The sequence below is a fragment of the Carcharodon carcharias genome, chromosome 21 (assembly GCF_017639515.1).
Source record: "Carcharodon carcharias isolate sCarCar2 chromosome 21, sCarCar2.pri, whole genome shotgun sequence".
Lineage (NCBI taxonomy): Eukaryota > Metazoa > Chordata > Chondrichthyes > Lamniformes > Lamnidae > Carcharodon > Carcharodon carcharias.
Genome location: NC_054487.1, coordinates 42,287,322 through 42,307,484, shown reverse-complemented (window position 1 = coordinate 42,307,484; position 20,163 = coordinate 42,287,322). Strand labels below are relative to the sequence as shown.

The 20,163-nt window shown below is 38.4% G+C and overlaps 2 protein-coding genes across 3 annotated transcripts in view; one reads left to right on the top strand and one right to left on the bottom strand.

The window, feature by feature from the left end:
* nampt1 (nicotinamide phosphoribosyltransferase 1) overlaps positions 1-9,090 on the top strand; it is a 40,535-nt gene extending 31,445 nt beyond the window's left edge. For both annotated transcript variants that reach the window (XM_041215870.1, XM_041215869.1), the window contains 3 exons: positions 561-701; positions 1,481-1,615; positions 8,221-9,090. In XM_041215870.1, coding sequence (XP_041071804.1) covers positions 561-701; positions 1,481-1,615; positions 8,221-8,331 — 387 coding nt within the window. In that variant the 3' untranslated portion in view covers positions 8,332-9,090. The remainder of the gene's footprint in view (positions 1-560; positions 702-1,480; positions 1,616-8,220) is intronic.
* Positions 1-20,163, bottom strand: part of cdpf1 (cysteine rich DPF motif domain containing 1) — a 69,401-nt gene that overhangs the window by 46,223 nt on the left and 3,015 nt on the right. The gene's annotated exons all lie outside the window — the stretch shown is intronic.

Sequence of the window (20,163 nt, the reverse complement as noted above, 5' to 3'; positions counted from 1 at the left end):
AACATATTCTTTGGCAGCAGTGTGGATTTTGTGTACCTTTTTACTATTTAAAATCAATGATTTCTTAGGCTTTTTTATTTTTGCAGAATGAAATGGGAACAAACCAATTGAACTACGTAGCTAAAACAGGAGACTTCAGATCAAAGGAAATATTGGTCAAACTATAACCTGGTCAGGATATATGTTGAATATTCCGTCCTGTTCTGGTTGTTGGGGAAATAAGGGTGACATTAAAGTACTGGTAAAATGGCTTCTTTCAGGGTGTGGATCGTAAATGGTATGGAAAAAGTTGATCCAGAATATGATTTTAAATTAAACCATGGAAAGAGGCAATAGAATGTTTTTAAACAATAAAAGTAACTTGAAAGTGACATCAGAAGTTTCTTTATATTGAACAATTAACTTAGAAAGGACTTCTGTTTAGGATGATGGAAGTAAAAACCTTCTTGCCTTTAAGAAACAACTAGATGCTGCTATGGGCAGAATGCTTGTCTTCATCAGGAGGTATTTTGCACCATGCTATCTGTAAATGGCTAAAAGTTGTATGCATTGTTTTTCAGATTGTACAAGGCATGAAAGAACATAGATGGAGTATTGAGAACATTACCTTTGGATCTGGTGGTGCTTTGCTGCAGAAGATGACAAGAGATCTTCTGAATTGTTCCTTCAAATGCAGTTATGTGGTAACCAATGGACTTGGGGTATGTCATGCTGTATTGAGTTGTTGGACTGTATTTTAAACAATTATAGGTTTGGGTAGAGAAGTTACTCTGGGTTTGATATCCATACACTTGCCAATATATCCGGTGTATGAATCAAATCCCTATCCAATCAAATATAAACATGCTTTGGACAGCTCTACTGAATACTATAAGTAAGCTAATATCTTTAGTGCTCACTCCGGCTGATTGCACTGTGCGTAACCTTTGGGTTCTCAGTTCACTAAATGTCATTTCTCTTCAATATTGCAGCGTAAAACTTTGGACTTTGCACAATTCTGCTGAACAAGCTATAACAGTATAACTAGGTACTTCATAGAATGTAATCACAGAAACATCTATGCCAGTTTTTGCCCCTCCATGTGGCACCTAATCTAAGCCACTCTCCTCATTTTTGATGCCCTTTTAATCGGCCTATTTGAAGCAGCTATCTAATTCACTGTTGTGCTACAACAGTTTTCTCCTATTGCTAATGCTCACCTAAAGTGTGATTTTTAAAAAGCATCCCTATATTACCTTTCTTCAATATGACAGCAGACAGTGAGTGTTGGCAGACCGATTCACAGATGTATTTTTTAATGTTGGTTATTGGACAGCATTTATAAACCTGCAAGCTTTGCTGATCCTTGTGATGTAATATCATAAACGTATCTATGAGTAATGGTTTTTGTGTGGATGTTTTCATTACTTGAATTAGAAAAGAGTTACAGTTTATAAATGGTACTACTTCATGTCTATAAATTGACTTTACTCATTTTTAGGTAAATGTTTTCAAAGATCCAGTTATGGATCCAAACAAGCGATCTAAGAAAGGGCGTCTGTCTTTGCACTGTACTCCTTCAGGGGATTATGTTACGCTTGAAGAGGGTAAAGGAGAGCTGGAAGAAAATAGTCCTGTAAGTAAATTTGTACCTTTTTCTACTGCCACGAAAACAAGGAAAACTTAACATGACCTGAATACAAAGGTTAATTCAGTAGATTGGAAGAAAGTGTTGACGTTTGTGGAATTCTACACTTCTTCCCCATTCCAGTATTCTACCACTGTTAAGTAACGATGTCAGTTTAAAAAAAAATCAAGAAAACCAGTCCAGTATTGTAACCGCAATTCCTGTTGATTTAAGGAAATGATTAATTTGAGGAGCTTTGCCAAAAATCATTCTGAACCTTGAACTGTATGACAACGTGAACTTAATTATTTTGTGGAAAATTTATGTACAAACCAAATGGCAGTAAATGTTCAGGCAGCGTTTCTCTTAAAGTGTATGCATAAAGGTTATGCAGCGTATTCAAGTGTGAATTTTGCGTAGGTGTTGAGGGAACAAAGACTTGTTGCGAATGATATAACACAGAATGTAGACAAGTAATTTAGGGATGGGAATGCAAAAAGCAGGGGTAAATGAACAAGGAATATTCAAGTTGGCTGACACAAGTCGTGGTGTGCTCCTGTTAAATTACTTGAGTATAGGTTCAAGATGGTTGAAGCTGGTATTAAACAAAGTGTGAGGAAAAACACAGGAGCACCTAGGTTAGTAGACAGGAAAACGGGTTATAGAGGCAGTTTAATGCAGAGAAATGTGAAATAGTAATTTGGGAGGTGGGATAGAATTAATGGAAATTTCTATTAACAAAATGGAACAGAGAATCAGGAGGCAGATGCATGGATCTTTAAAGGTGAGAGTGCAAGCAGAAAGGTGAGGGACAGGATGGAGTTGGGGCAGGGGGGAACCAATTGGATTCTGCATTTTTATATATGATGGTATTAAATACAAAAGCAAACAAGTGATACTGAATTTGAGACTTAAAATATCAGGAGCTTTGGGCACCTGATTCCATGGCTGCAATATCTTTTCTGCTTGCATTCCAAGAATGAAAAGCAAATTTACTTTTCTTAACTTTCTCTCTTTTGATGAATAAATAAGGGGAGATCAACCATTCTAAATTTTTTTAAAGTATAAACTGTGAATATCTCCACTGGTAGGTGAGTTAGTAATGTGTGGGGAGAGATGGTGGACATAAACTTCATTCCTCCACCCCCATTCCCTGAGCGGGATTTTCTGCACCAACCCGCCGCTGGGATCTTCCGCCGCCTCAAGTCATGCCCGCGATGGGGCCTGAAAACCCCAGCCCGTTTCACCACTTGCATAGTTCCCTTCCTAAGATGGACCACAAACCAAACGCCCGCACCACAATACAGCATTCCCATTGCATGCAAAATACCTCCAACCCCTCACCTTCCCTCTTCACCCCTGTATCTGCTGTCTTTACTTCTGTATCCACCTTCCTCTGCCCTATGGTACCCTTGCCTCTCTAAATGTGAGTGCCTTATTTACCCCTGTCAAATTCACCCTCTTCTGCACAGAATCCTAAAATGAGAATCTTGCTCTTATCATCGACTTATGCCCTTGCTCCATTATTGATCTGTTTTCAGTCCTGCTCCAGTTTGCTAAACTGGCAATGGGTTTTAAACCACATATATCAGCATAAGCAGATTATGGCACTGAAGTGCTTTAAAAATAAATTAGCAACATGGGTCCCTCAAGCCTAATCTGTCGTTCAATTGGATTATAGCTGATTTGTACCTCCACTTCGTTTACCCATCTTTGCTCCATATCCTTCTTTCTTTGTCTTGGAATTTCAATTGACCTAACAGTTGCTGGTGGGAATGTGTGTGAAGATGCTTTTTGATTTCAAAGAACAAAGAAAAGTACAGCACAGGAACAGGCCCTTCGGCCCTCCAAGCCTGCGCCAATTATATTGCCCGTTTACTAAAACATTTTGGACTTCCAGGGTCCGTATCCCTCTATTCCTATCCTATTCATGTATTTGTCAAGCTGCCTCTTAAACACCTCTATCGTACCTGCTTCCACCACCTCCTCTGGCAGCAAGTTCCAGACACTCACTACCCTCTGCGTATAAAAACTTGCCCCGCACATCTCCTTTATAGTTTTCTCCTCTCACCTTAAATCTATGACCCCTAGTAATTGACTTTTCCACCCTGGGAAAAAGCTTCTGATTATTTATTCTGTCCATGCCACTTATAATTTTGTAAACTTCTATCAAGTCGCCCCATAATCTCCATTGCTCTAGTGAGAACAATCTGAGTTTCTCCAACCTCTTCTCATAGCTAATAACCTCCAGACCAGGCAGCATCCTGGTAAACCTCCTCTGGACCCTCTCCAACACCTCCATATCCTTTTGGTAATGTGGCGACCAGAATTGCACGCAATATTCCAAGTGTAGCCTAACCAAGGTTCTATACAGCTGCAGCATGACTTCCCAGCTTTTATACTCAATACCCCTGCCAATGAAGGCAAACATGCCATATGCCTTCCTGACCACCTTATTCACCTGCATTGCCACTTTCAGTGACCTATGGACCTGTACACCCAGATCCCTCTGCCTGTCAATGCACTTAAAGGTTCTGCCATTATTCCTGCCTGTATTAGACCTTCCAAAATGCATTACCTCACATTTGTCCGGATTAAACTCCATCTGCCATTTCTCCGCCCAAGTCTCCAACCGATCTATATCCCGTTGTATCCTTTGACAATCCTCTTCACTATCTGCAACTCCTCCAACCTTAGTAAGTTTGCAGATGACACTAAGTAGCCCAGTTACATTTTCCTCCAATTTCACTCTTAGAACCAAGCCACTTAATTTTGAAGACCCTGAAAAAGGGTCATACGGACTCGAAACGTTAACTCTGTTTCTCTCTCCACAAATGCTGCTCGACCTGCTGAGTTTTTCCAGCATTTTCTGTTTTTGTTGCATTTAATTTTCAGGTTTTACTCACTTGTTCTCAATTCTCTGTTGATTAGATCAACTCAACAATCTAAATTCACAAAAATACAAACCACGCTTCTAGATGAATCTGTGCAGTACCTTCACCAAGACTCAACATGTTTTTGCTAAGTTTAATGTCCAAAACTGCACGCACTATTTCAAATGGAGTTTAACTAGGTGCTATATAACTGAAGCATCTCTTGCTCGCTTTTCATAAGGTGAAGGTCAACATTCTATTTTGATTACTTTTTGAGTAATCGGTACAAATGGATACCTTTTTACTCCTCCAATCCCCCCGATCTTTCACCATTAAGAGAATATTCTAATTTGGATGCCCTCACACTTCCCTCCCACACTTGGCATAGTTTGGTTCACTAACTTAGTCTCTGTGTCTCTTCATAACATCCTACTCCCATCTTAATTTCTTGTGCCTCCTAATATAGTGTCATCTGCATACTTGTATCTATAACCTCTTCATTCAAATCATTATTATATCTGTTGAAAAGCTGAGACCCCAGCTTTCCAGCAAAAATGGGATGGACTGAGGGAGGAACATCAATAGGAGCAGAACTGGACGAATCGCAAGAATGTTGGGGCAGTATTGTATCCAATTAAGAATTGTCATGGCCCTTAGGCAATTTCCTGTTTGCCTGTACATTGGTGGCAAGCTTGAACAACACAACGTTTTGCAGGTGAGGGAGCAACAGGAGTGGGAATTGAGGAGAGAGAAGTTAGGAATGTTCAGTAGTTAGAGGGTTAGGATGATGAGTGGGAAAAGACATATGTTTCACATCAACAGAAGAATGGTGGTTCGGGATGCATGTTTAGAGCAGGAATTCGTCATTGTCGTTGCTGCTTCTGATTTTGGAGAATCTCCTGTTTAAAGCCTTTGCTGTTTAACTAACAGGTTTTATTTTAGTTATGGCTGAACTTTCAAGGTAACCCATTGCTGCAACTTAAAAGATGTTTCTAGTGGCTTTTTAAGTGTGGGAGGCTTTCCTGTTATTTTGGAGTTGCCCTGTTGATGAACTTTGAAATGTCTGTCTTTCAAAACAAACTGAGATCCTCTTCAGGAAGTGTTGCCTCATCCAGTTGCTGGGAAGTCTGACAAAGCTCTGTGCACGTAGAGTAGTACCCAGAGAGCAAGACGTTGTTGGTTTATTTAGAACCTGGTGAGTGGCACAAAAGATGAACAGAGGCTATTTTCAAAAATAGAACATGGTTGCTATCTGAATGGACACTCTGAATCTATTGATCTCAAGCAAAGCACTTTACTTACTTAACATATAATTTGGGAATAGCATCAGGTGCCCAGACCTATGAATAGCTAAGGTTTTCACAATTATTAATCTTCACAATGGGAATTTTCACTCTAAGTATTGGCACAACAAAATAATGTGTAAGAAAGCTTGTGTCAAACTTACAATATGTAGATGTGTGTATGGTTGACATCTTGATCACTGTCAAGAAAAACCCTGCTTTTATAAAGTCTTCAAAGGCAGATCTTTTAGATGTTTATTTTCCATCTCTCTTGAAGATTGCTTGGATAGCTTAATATTTATCTTAAAGCCAACCTGGCTTTGACAATCTTCTGTTTTTCCTTACAAGAGCTAGGAGCAGGAGTAAGCCATTCAGCCTCTTGAAACCTGTCCCGCATCATGGCTGATCCAGTTGTGACCCCCCAACTTCACTTTCCTGTCATCTCCCTTGTAACCCTTGACTTCCTTGTCTATCAAAAATCGATCTAACTCTGCTTTGAATATACATATTGTTAACTGAGATTTTTCAAATGTTTCCCAGATTTAAATTCCAGCCTCCTTTCGTACAAGTCAGCTTTTCTAAAATGTACTTTGTGTCCTGCTCCTTACTAATGTATTTTGTGAGATCATTTAAAATGAAAACACGTGATCGAGCTTCTTTGCACTGCATCTAACAAAATTATAAACCTGTTATAAAAGAACAAGCATTTGATTTAATTGCATTCAAAGTGCCATAGAACACCCCCCTCCTAAGTAATGCTTGGTAGACACAGTGAAATCCACAGTGAAGTTTTATTACAAATGTTATAATGCAGGACTATAATTGGACTATTCATATGGATCACATCATTGCATTATCAAAAGTTTGGATGCAAGTTTATGGCTTATTTGTTTACACAACAACAATGTAGAGTTTGCTGAGAAGTACTTTTTAGTCCCTTGGAGGGGCCATTAAAAAAATTAGCATTTCCACAGATGCAGTTTCTCTTTTACTCTTGACAAACATTGTAGTTTTTGAATGGATTGACCCTTCCATGGCTGTGGATTGTTTTAGTAGATGTGTCCAGTGATGGGGTCTCATCATTTCAAGCACAGGCTACACCTAACCACCAATGTGTCCTCCTTCCTCCTATTCAGAAACAACTTTCTAAATTTGCAAAAAAGGTTTTAAACAGATAATGTGCTTATGAAGGCCTCTATCTGGTTTTCCCCTTCAAGTAGAATTAGTGATCACTATTGCAAAATTGCTCATTCTGGATAAATAAGTCCCCTTGAACATTTTGCTGTTCTGCTTACCTGTTAGAGTACAGAGTAGTTATCTGTACGCTTCCTTTCAAAGACCTCTGTGACTGTGGTAAAGTTATTACAGATTCCTTCTGTGAGGTACTGCTAATGCACTACCAAGAGTAAAGGGTAAATGTCCATAAGGAAGTGGCTATGGCAAGCTAGTAGCTTGCAAAGAAGGGGCATGGTGAATTCTTAATGCTCAGTTAACTTAGAAAAGATGCGGAATGAGAAGGAAAAATGAGAGCAGTAATTTCAGGGAAACATAATCTCCCAAGCTCTCGCCAAGTTTCACATCTGACTTGAACACGTTATTCCTTTGTCAATGTCCTGTAATTCCTTGCACAATTGTAGGAGTGAAATGAAGAATTGCAACAGTTCAAGCAAACTGTCCTCTACCACCATTTCGGCGACTCACTGATTGATTAATGGGGCCTTGACAGCAATATTCAGGTCCCAAGAGCAAATTTTTAAAAATCTAACGAACAGGAAGGTATTGCAAGAATGATGTAACTTTGTGTTGCATGTTAGAGAATGTGCAAATAAAGTGTATAAGAACTGAGTTTAGATGGAGCATTAGTGAGAAGAAAGACTTGCATTTATATAATGCCCTTCATAACTACTCGATTTCTCAGCAATTTTTAGCCAATGAAATCATTTTGCAGTGGAGTGACAGTTACGATGAAGGAAATGTGGCAGCCAGTTGCACACAGTGAGCTGCCACAAACAGCAATGTGACAATGACTAGATAATCTGTTTTTGTGATGTTGATTGAGGGATAAATACTGGCAGGGATAACTCCCTGCTGTTTGAAATAGGATCTTTTATGCCCACATGAGAGGGCAGATGGGCCCTCAGTTTAATGTCTCATCCAAAAGACAGCATTTCCAATAGTGCAGCATTTGGTCAATACAAGTCCTGAAGTGGAACTTGAAGCCACAATCAGAACCTTGTGCGAGAAGGGGTGAGAATGCTACCAACTGAATTTCACTGTCAGGAACAGTTGATTGAAGTGAGTCTCTCATTCCTTAAGATTCAGACACATAGCAATTTGTACATTACCAGCTTGTGACTATCTGCCTTTGATAATTGTTTGATCCACAGTTCGAAAGGCAGCGTTGTTTTTTTTCTTAACTTGGAATCTGCTAATGTTGTATCTGACCTTTTTTTTACAGGATCTGCTGCATACAGTTTTCAAGAATGGCAAAGTTATAAAGAGCTACACCTTTGATGAAGTGAGGGAAAATGCTCAGCTGAAGATGAGTGAATGGGGAGACCTTCCATAAATTCAAGTTCATGTCAAATATATATATGTACACAATGATGGCATGTCTGCTGCGGGTTCAATGCACAGATGTATGTATCATAGCTGTTTTAAAATTTACCTATAAAGTTGAAAAAATTTATAAAAATGCTGTACCACATAAAACAGCAAAAGACAGCCACCATACCCTGATCATCTAGTGCAGTTTGCATTTTTAACTAACGCTTGCTGTACACAAATTTTAAAAATGTGTTGCTTTGAACAGCTGCTGCTTGTGCTGTAATATGTAAATTGTGGGGTATAATAGTGGTAACTAGGAATTATGAAGATGTGCAAATGTTGGTCATGTGTTTGAACTGGATAACCTACTTCACAGTGAAAAATGTTGGCCAATATTGGAAGTAATTTAAATATATATTTTGTGTACATATATACCAAACTCCTTTTCAATCTTCCTATTTTATGATTTTTTTTCTCTTAATCTATTTTATAATTACAGACTCTGTTCTGGTTTGTGACTTAAGACAGTTTGCTGAATAGGAAAGAATACAGTTGTGATGGTACAACCATTTAGTATTATAGTGAACAAAATCTTTTTGCACACAAATGTGTTTAAATTTTGAGGGGATGGGTAGTTAATAGTGCACTTTTTATAGACCTATTTGTGTGCTGAAAAATGTAGGCTTTTCAGGAACATAAACGCTGAGGAAAGAAAAGTATCTAACCACAACTAAATTTGCGGTTTGATGGAAGAATCAAAAATAAATTTATTGTTGAAGGACTTTGGAGTTTGTCAAGTATATTCATTAATTTTGATTAGACTTGCGATGCACTTGTTGAGGTCCAGCCTTCTATTTCTTCATGCTTCCAATATGGGGAAGGACACTTTCTTTGAGATGCCAAGTTTGTTTTGCCTTTTTCCTTAGTACATTTTAAATTCAGCTAGTCACCTAAAAAAAAAGTCTCTAGATTAAGGTAACAGTGAAATGGAAGGGGAAATTAGATAAGTCAATTAGCATCCCAGTAGAACATTGAGGTAAACCTAACTTCTCTTACAATGAGGGGAGGAGACAAAAATATAAATTTTATAATTCAAGTGCAGAATCACCCTTTAAAACCTTCCATCGTGTTGTAGTTTTCCATAGAAAATTCAAATCCTGTGATTGTTGTATCCACCAGCGGTATGTTGTATGTTACCTGTATTCTATACCACTGTTTCATGTCCCCAGATCTGGGTGTTGCTTTTACTGTTTCTTGATATTCCTTATGTAGCAATATACCTGAACAGTAAAACGGATTGCTAGACTATGCAATAGGATAAAAACAAAAAACAAAACTGCGGATGCTGGAAATCCAAAACAAAAACAGAATTACCTGGAAAAACTCAGCAGGTCTGACAGCATCAGCGGAGAAGAAAAGAGCTGACGTTTCGAGTCCTCATGACCCTTCGACAGAACTAGGCGAATCCCAGGAAGGGGTGAAATATAAGCTGGTTTAAGGTGGTGGGGGGGTGGGGTTGGGTGGGGGGGAGAGAAGTGGAGGGGGTGGTGTGGTTGTAGGCAAAAGCAGTGATAGAAGCAGATCATCAAAAGATGTCACAGACAGCAGAACAAAAGAACACATAGGTGTCGAAGTTGGTGATATTATCTAAACGAATGTGCTAATTAAGAATGGATGGTAGGGCACTCAAGGTATAGCTCTAGTGGGGGTGGGGGGAGCATGAAAGATTTAAAAATATTTTAAAATAATGGAAATAGGTGGGGAAAAAGAAAAATCTATATAATTTATTAGAAAAAAACAAAAGGAAGGGGGAAGAAACAGAAAGGGGGTGGGGATGGAGGGGGGAGGTCAAGACCTAAAGTTGTTGAATTCAGTATTCAGTCCGGAAGGCTGTAAAGTGCCTAGTTGGAAGATGAGGTGTTGTTCCTCCAGTTTGCCTTGGGCTTCACTGGAACAATGCAGCAAGCCAAGGACAGACATGCCCACCCCCACTAGAGCTATACCTTGAGTGCCCTACCATCCATTCTTAATTAGCACATTTGTTTAGATAATATCACCAACTTTGACACCTGTGTGTTCTTTTGTTCTACTGTCTGTGACATCTTTTGATGATCTGCTTCTATCACTGCTTTTGCCTACAACCACACCACCCCCCTCCATTTCTTTCCCACCCCCACCACCACCACCACCACCACCACCTCCTTAAACCAGCTTATATTTCACCCCTTCCTGGGATTCGCCCAGTTCTGTCGAAGGGTCATGAGGACTCGAAACGTCAACTCTTCTTCTCCTCTGATGCTGCCAGACCTGCTGAGTTTTTCCAGGTAATTCTGTTTTATTACGCAATAGGATTCTTTTTTAACATATCAAGTGAACAAATTGAATCCATTCTTCTGTGAAATAACTGGAGCAGAACTTTTTGAGGACTAGATCCTGAAATTTTGTTTTTGTCCATCATAGAAGTACATTTGCTATGGTTCAAGCTACAGGCAAGATGATTTAATTTTAAATGGTTTATCAAATTTGAAGACATGAATAATATCATTTGCTTTTTGATCTATTTTGCTGCTGGTGTTGCACAGTGATTACAGATAGAAAGAAAAGTGAAGAATATTATCCAGCTGTTCAAAAGCAACTCTGACATCAAATGGTAGGGGAAGTGAAATGATGGGTTGTCACTGGAACATTCAAAATGATCATACACTGTTTTAAGTTTGTTTTACACAAAAACCCACCATTTAAAATGTTTTTTTAAAAAAAGACTTTTAAATGCCCAGTTTCTGTTTCCAAACTGGACTGCTTTACATGAAGTCGTTCAGTTTGGATTATTCCAAATTGAAGAATGTTATGATCTTTGCCCTTCAGATTTAAAGAATTTAATGTGTAAGTAATTGTATTAAATGAAAACTTTGGAGTTAATGCTCCTTGAAGATCCGTTATTGGCATCAGGTAATCTTGAAGAATGAGTTCAAGACTTTGCCAACAATTTTGGTTTCAGGTTTTGATTAATTAATTTCAAAGTTAAGTCATGGAGTTGGATAAGTGATGTAAATCTTCACAATCCAACTTGATCTGAGAGTTGAATAACCATAGGGAGAAAATGCCTGAGAGACAAAAAAGTATATGTCAGTGGTAATAATAATCAAGTGAGTAAAACTTCCAGCATACCAACAAAATATTTTATGTTTCATTTTGGACTCTTCCACAGACCCAACAGGCCTGAAGAGTTGTAGCATTATTGATGCAAGCCATTTTATTTTGAATTGTGTTAGCTACCTGATGATGCTGCTCACCTTTTAAATGAGTTAATTAACAAAATAACATACCTTCATCTGATCAAGAAACATCTCTTACTGGGGATGGTTTCCAAGTGGGTTTTGTCATCCCTATTTTCAGTGTTGGTAGTTAAAATTGGTATCGGTTGAATGAACCGTTTAAAGCTCTCAACTGGAATATTACTGAATACCTTCTTGCCTATCCTTGAAGAATTATTGTGGATTTCCGTGACAACCCGTTTCCTATATAGTTTTATATCATGGTTAGTCGAGATATTGGTTGCATCAGTATAATTCTAAGCATCTGCCCTTCCACTAATGTGTATAAACTTATCTGCAATTCCTTAGTGTTTTACTCCACACCTACATTTGAAGCTTAGTTGTCCTGCATAGCTCCTTTTAAATTTTTTAAAAATATAATCCTTTGATTTCCTGAGTATTCCATGGTGTATATTATGTCTGAGGAGTTTTGAATAAATTTCTACAATTTTGTTTTTACACAATGTATGCTTACTGCTTTTAGATCAGCAAACTAATGTTACCGCATCTATAATTCATGGACAGTTATGTATCGCTGAAGAACTTTTAAGTTTTTTGACTTCTATAAATTCTATCGGTCTCTTCTGGACAATATTAGTAAAAACGCTACTTTTAATTCTTCTTGCTGTTGATACAACTCAACTGTTACGTTTGGATTTACTATGAGCCATATGTTCTCTAAAAGCACAAGTGAAATATTCAGTTTTCTGTCTTCATAATGAAATCCAATTCAGGTGAAGTCCCATAAAACAAAAACATCATGTCATCTTCATTAGCAGAAGAATTAAACTCAGTCAAAGTACATATATTAATAGTCCATTTTGTGCAATCAGCGGCAAGTGATCGGCACTTGCCGTTCACTGCACTTGCAGGCTTTTGAGCGACAATTGTCATCAGGCGTCTGATTTAGTGTGGCTCCCTCTACAGGGGATGTTGCATGTGAACAGGCAAGCAACTGCATGCCTCATCAAAATATCTAACTTGGTTGTAAACTCATGTAAAGAAAGAGAAATGGTTGGCAGTAAGACTTAACATGCAATTTAAAAAATAACTTTCAAACAAATATACCAATTCTAACCTTTTCTAGTGTGTAACTTAAGTAATAGTAACTTCATGTCCTCGAGTCCATTTCAAAGCTGAAACTCTGACAAGATACCAGTGTAGCAAAACTTGTGGAGGAGCAGGGCAAATAGGACTTCTGTGTTTAACTGTGAGCTTGGGGACTCCAGAAGTTGTTGACTGATTTACCCCTTAATAACAGTGAGCACTATTATCCTCAGTTAATGAGTTATAGGTTATCATGGACTGCACTGTCCTTAAAATTGGGTTCAGCTATGAACAATTACTGCCTGGTTAGTTACAAAAGCAATAGTACGTATGCTGCTTGGTCACTGGACTTAATTGACTGTTCATTAATGATCATAAATAAAATTATATAGATGTAAATCAGTTTTATGCATTGCCCATTTCTCCGCTCTAAAAAAAAAACAGCCTGGATTTTGCTGTGGTAATGACGGTGAAACTGTCAGTGATCACTGTCATTGAAACTGATAACTACTTTGGAAGTCCACAGACGAGCAGAATAACATGGAAATCCAGAAGTTTCTATCTGAGTCTATGCTGCTCCATGAGTTGTGCTGTAGAGATTCCTGCAGACTGCAAGTTTCATTGCAATTGTGATTTAACAAAAAACTTGCATTTTTACACTGTTGATCTCGCTGTAAAAGTCCTTGAAAAAGTTGCACCTAGTTGAGGTGTAACGAGGTTTTTAATGGCGTATTAACTTCAGAGTTACTGCTAAACACTCAATCCCTGTCCATGAAAAGCTAATATATTTGCAGATTGTCAAATATCTCCATAATCCATATGTTTAAAAGAACCTCATTTATCCATTTATTTCACTATTTGAAAATTTAAAGGTGAAGGTATTAGGTGATTTGAATTTCATGGTCTGCTGTGTGCGCACAAATTGATGTGTTTTGGTACTTTATCTGCTTATTGACATTCCTGCTGCTGCACACCAAGGCTAAGATTTTCCGGCCCCAGCTGCCACTGGGATCTTCCAGTCCTGCTGAAAGTCAATGGACTTTTGGCTGGCTCACTGCATCCCCTGTGGGGGGTCCTGCCATGGCAGGACCAGAAAATTCTGGCCCAAGATATTGCCTTGACTTGGTGCCAGATTTCAACTCCCTTTGGGATTGGGGTGGGGAGAAAAACATTGGATCTTTGGCCGCTTTCTTGGAGGTCAGTGGCAAGTGCAAGACCCAGGCCAGTCTCCTATTAGCGAATGGATTTGCATTTCGTTCAAAAATAACATCTGTTTATAAATCAACAATTTAATAGTCATATTTTTACAAAAGTAAAACATTGCAGGTGTTGGGAAACAAGTAAAATCAAAAAAAAAAACTGGAGTGAGTTAGCATTGTAGGTTGAGAACCTTCCATCAGAAATGGGAAAAGTTTTCCAGGGGAACTCCACCCCCTCCCCCCAAATTCTAACATTTCAGCTCCATTACCTTGAAATGTTTCTCTCTGCAGATACTGCCAGACCTGATGAATGTTTCCAGTATTTTATGTTTTAATTTAATCAAATTATACTTCTCCAGAATTAAAACTAGTGGGATTACAAGATTAAGGGGTACAGTGCCGTAGAATGGAGCTGGATAAGAATTGGGGCTTCTAAGAGCCCAGTCAAAATGGGAAATAAACCTTAGCTGAATTAAAAACTTTTTTTTTTTCAAATTCATGACATGTGGCCCATATAAAACTGGGAAGAGCTATAAATCTAAAAATCAACAGTTTAAAATTACATAAAATACTAATGAGGCATACGATGAAGGAAAAAAACTCAGTTTCTAAACCAATAGGACAATCAACATTAACGCTAGCCGTGAGAGCTTTATTTGTATAATGTGCAAGAACAGTTGGAGGTTGGGTGCCAAATTAAAAAGTTAAAACACCTAAATTTTATGACTGAAATAATAGTGAAACTCTGCATTTGCCATCGTAACTGAAACTGACAGTAACATGTGGTGTCTGCACACGTTCAATTAAGCATAGAAATCCAGAAAGCTGCTGTCAGTAATTCCCTGCTCCTCCACAGTGTCTGCTGTTAATGTTTCGCAGATGACAATCTTTTAGAAATCACTGAGCTACCGAGAACTTGTCCTTTTTATGCTGTAGTATCACTGTTTAACACCCGCCCACCCCAAACCCTATCACACTACCAGCAGTGTCATTCCCTTTGGAATGGGTTTTTAATGGCATACCAAGCCATAATTACTTCTGAACATCTCCCCTGGCTTAGAAAACTAATATTACATTTTGTGTAATCTGTTTTTACTCCATTTAAAATGATATTTCCGCTGGATGTGTATGCCTCTTGATTTAGCTCTCGTTAAAAATAAATTAAAATGAAGGATAATCAGTGCATTTTACTTCTAGTTTTTTTGTCTGAGAACTCTTAAATGTGATTGGCTGTTTACCCTGCTTGATTTCATCGCTTGTTGGACAACTGGAGATCCGTTTCACTTGGCACCAGATTAAATTCAACATCTGGAAAGCTGAAGGCCAGACCACAGAGTGCTAGATCTTTCTGAGCAGCTTTCTATGAGGTCAGAGGAATATCTTCACTTCACTTCATTGCTGACTGCAAATGCGAGCTTTTAAGTGAGGGTTGCTGGATTCAAACATTCAAATGTGATTCCTGTACATTGGGAGAAACCATTTCCATTGGCAGGAAAATTGATAACCAGAGGACACATTTAAGATAGATGCCAAAAGTACTGAGGTGGAGGGGGGTGAGGAAAGAGAGCGAGATGAGTATTTTTTTTTAATGTGATGAATTATGATCTAGGTTCCACTATTTGAAAGAGTGGTTGAAAGATTAAATCGTAAGTTTCAAAAGGGAATATGCTTGAAGGTGAAAAATGGGCCATGGAGAAACAGCAAGAGAGTGGGCCTAATTGAATACCTCTTTCAGAACTAGCACATGTACGATGGGCTAAATGGCCTGGTGTACTGCAAAATTCTATGCTTTAGTATTCCAAAAAATGGTGATGCACATTTTTTTTAAAGTGCCTGCTTGAAAAATAGTTCTCCCTGTTTAAATTGGTTTCACAGCATAGCATTGAAAGCGCAAGAGGCCATCATTTAACCCAATGTACTTGCTGGCTCTCTGAAAGATCTCTGCCCTACATCTCTTTCCCAATAACATTCTTTTTTTTCAAAGCTTTTGACTGTTTACCACTGTCAAGTCTTTATGACAATGTAGTGCATGAGCAGTGGAAGCTTCATGTTTTGCAGTTGTTTGGAGGAATAGGTCACTGTTGCTCAAACATTGGAAAGTGGGTATGACAGATCATGTGTTTTTTGATACAACTGTATGGAATTCTGGTAGTTGGGCACCCTCTTGACCCTTTAAATCTTGATTTAATGCTCACTGGAAGTAGCCTGTCTCACATGCCAGTGCCAGTTCAGTGATGGGTGAATTACTTTGCTTCACTACTGCCTCATGAATATTGGGTGGACACAGTTCATCCAGGTGTTATTTGTTGGCTTTTGCATATGCCCCATTAGAGGAACCTTGGCTGTGTGCTGAACAAAATGGTGCTAGTCAACCAATTGGAGGAGGAGCAATCACTTCATAGGTGTAAACCTAAGCAATAATCAGGAAGTCCTGTAGATTCTATGTCTTATAAAGCCGTCAAACAAGTTTTAATCCTGATGGAATAACTTTTTGGTCATCCTTTTGCACTAGTTTGGTAACGTTGATTTATTTCCTCTTGCTGTTAGTTTTCAAGCAGAGGTTAACAAAAGATTAACCTCTCGCTCCCTCCGTGCTTACACGTAAGAAACCTACTCAGTCATTCACAGGATGTGGGCATCGCTGGCTAGGACAACATTTATTGCCCCATCCCTAATTGCCCCTTGCTCAGAGGACATTTTAAGAGTCAACCACATTGGAGTCCTCCCTTAAAGGATATTATTGTCGTCATCAGATTTTTAATTCCAGATTTTTATTGAATTCAAATTTCATCATCTGCTGTGGTGGATCTGAATCTGGGTCCCTAGAGCATTACCCTAGGTCTCTGGAATACCAGTCCAGTAACAAAACCACTATGCCACCACCTCACCTAAATGCTGACATTAAGTATCATGCTCTAGCCATCAGGTTAACTTGGGTTTCTTAAAGTACTTCCTCATAGATGTGTGTCCCAACTTGAGATTGCTAAAACTTAAGGATATTTTGCAATGAAGATAGTGAGCTAAGTATACATCTCCTTAGGTCTCCCCGTCAAGGAACTGGCTAGGAATTAGTTTCATACCTCAGTTACAACAGTTTTCTCAATAATTTTTTGTCACAAAAGTGTGTTGTTATAAACTGAACAAAACCTTCAAATTTCTTGGCCATTATATTTTCTGGAGATTCATTTCAGGAGGTCGCACAATCTGCACAACATTACACCAGCCTCAATTGGAGGCAAGAAACTTACAGCATATAAAGGGATGTAGTGATTGTTGTCTGTAGCTGTTGAATTGTACTATGTCATTTGGTGATATTTGCCAAACATATTTAGGCCTCAACCTCTAGCTACAATTTGAACTTCATTTGATCCAGTGGATTCCACAAGGATACTCTAACTCAAGTCCAGTTTTTTTAATTCTGGGGAAAGCTAAGGATTATCAAATCTTATGAACAATTTCTTCTTTCCATCTCTTTTTAGTGTTGTGAAGTAAACTAATAGATGCTTCTTTCCTCCTTTTCATTGTTGGGATGTATCTACTTTGAAGTTGGAAACTATCTGACATGGTTTATCAACTAAGATTTGTCAGAAGAACAGTTACCATCTCTTAACTTGCTAGTTGCTTGTTCTGCAACATGAGTGGTTACTCCAGAGTGAACTTGTACCAATGACTTATTGTCTGAATGCCAGTGTTAAATGAGGTTTTGATCCACTAACTCAAGATGTTTGTGTTGAGTGCTACTGTACTTTTGGTAACACAGAAAATGTTGGCTTTTTGGGGGACACCTGAAAAAATTCATAGAATAAAATGAAGGGAAATACACAAATACTTTGCACAGTGATGCAAAGGGCTAGGTCTTTATGCCTGCATAACCAATTTTGCTCCATGCAATGGCCCTCATTTTGAAAGCTGGAATGCAAAGCTTGCAGGTTCCAATGATTGGCAAAGAGCTATTACTATCTGTACAAAGAACCACCGGTATTATAGAATCACCTAACTATGGGCATATGAATTGGTCATTGGATTGAGGGCTTCTAATGTAAAATAAACAAAGGAAGCTGGATCTTGGTACTATAATTTTAAAGTTAGTGTTTGTTGTGTAGAAAATTAGATTCTTTTTCACCAATAAAGCAACTAAGGCATTAGCATAGAAATGAACTAAAATCATTTGAGTGCTCTATATTGAATATTTTAAATAGTGACAGCACCTCATTAGATTTAAAACAGAATATTTCCTTAAGCCTGACACACAATCGAGCATCAAAATGCCTTGGCTTACTTTGTATATCAGTACTTGACCTGGGCAGATGTGCGGCATTTCCCACTTTAAAGTGATGCAGAGCAGTATTTTCTGAATCACAAAAATTGTTGCTGAATAAAATTGCCCAGATCTACAAGAGTAAACTCTGGTTCAGGACCCAATGAGATTTTCCTGCATGTCCAAATTCCACCCATGTCTGATTTTTTTCTCCCCCAGTGATATCTAATTTCACCTAACCCCACAAAATGTTGGACTTGCCTGACATACATTCCTCAGCTGCTTTCTATTCCGACACACTGCTAATCTGTCAATCTGACATGCCTCAGTGTGACAGATTCCCAGAAGCAGATGATTTCCATTGCAGGATCTAAAGGTGAAAATGTTGCAGATGCCTTAACTCTCTTTGGCAGTCCCTCGAAGCAAGGCCAGAACTTGCACGTGGAGTCTTAACGTGTGGATGCTATTGCGCTGCAGCTATCACACTTCTGCTGACAAGGAAACTCTCCCACTCTTCTCAACTGTCATAGGTCTATCAGAAGGATTTACAGGTTGACAATCAACCTACTTGGCCATGCCAAGTCCAGGAGAGGGACTCGAACCCAGAGCTTCTGGCTTAGAAGTACAGTGATACCCAATGCACAAGACCTTCAATCCCCTAACTATAAACTCATGAAGTGTTCTCATTTTGGAAACCACTGCTTTAAACTGAAAAATTGAAGTTGTCACTCAAGACTGAAAGAAACCAGGTAATTTCGACAAATTAGCCTAACATTTGTTGTTGGGAAATTATCATGGTCTATAATTATGGTTTGAATGAAAGAACACTTTGAATATTTTCAGCTGATCAGTGAGAGCCAGCATGAATTTGTATGAACCTCAACTTTTTGAGGAGGTGTCTAAAGTAATGGAACTTCTAGTCCATTCCAGAAGTAATTCTGAATCATGGAGTGGGAACAAGGGATTTCTAATACTAATATACTAGTAACATAGAATGTTATTTGACAATGTTCATAGAAGACTGATGATTAAACTTGAAGCTCATGGAATTGAAGGCAAATTATCGACCAGTTTAGGAAATTAACTGAGTGGTTTATGAGCTGGTACTCTAATTGACAGGATGTGACTTATGGTGTCCCACAAGGATCTGTGTTGGGACCTCAAGTATTCACACTGTGTTTAATAATAACTTAAATGTTAGGATAGAAAGCCAGATATCCAAGTTTGCCGATGACACAAAGACAGGCGGCATTGTAAGCAGTGTTGATGGAAGCATAAAATTACAAAGACTTATTAATAGATGAAGCGAATGGGTAAAACTGTGGCCAATGGATTTCAACAGGAAAATGAGGTCATCCACTTTGTACTTAAAAGGTAAAAATGACTTAAAAAGATCAAGTACTTTTTAAATGATGAAAAGCTAGAAACAGTGGAGGTTCAGAGACTTGGGAGCTCTATGTACGTAGACCATTAAAATGTCATGAACAGGTGCAGAAAATAATCAAAAAGGCTAATGGAATGCTGACCTTTCAGACCTAGGATACAAGGTCATACAAAGCCCTGATTAGAACACACCTGAGGTGCTGAGTGTAGTCCTGGGCAACACACCTTAGGAAGGATATATTGGCTTCGGAGTGAGTGCAGCATGTATTTACCAGAATGTTACCTTTACTCTAAGGGTTAAATTAGGAGAGATTACACAAACTAGGGTTGCATTCCTGGAATTTAGAAGGTTAAGGGGTGATTTGATCAACGTTTGCAATGCTATGTTCAGAAGAACTATTTATGCTGGCTGGGGATTCTAGGAAGAGGGTGTATAGGCTAAAAATTAGAGCCAGTCCTTTCAGGAATGAATTTAGGAAATACATCTATGCAAAAGATGGGTAAGTTTGGAACTCTCTTCCACAAATGATGATCAGTGCTAGATCAATTATTAATCTTAAATCTGTGTTTAATAGATTATTAATAATCAAAGTTATTCAATGATATCTCTCACGGCCACTTGAAGCAAGGAAGATATTTGCTATGGAGTACTG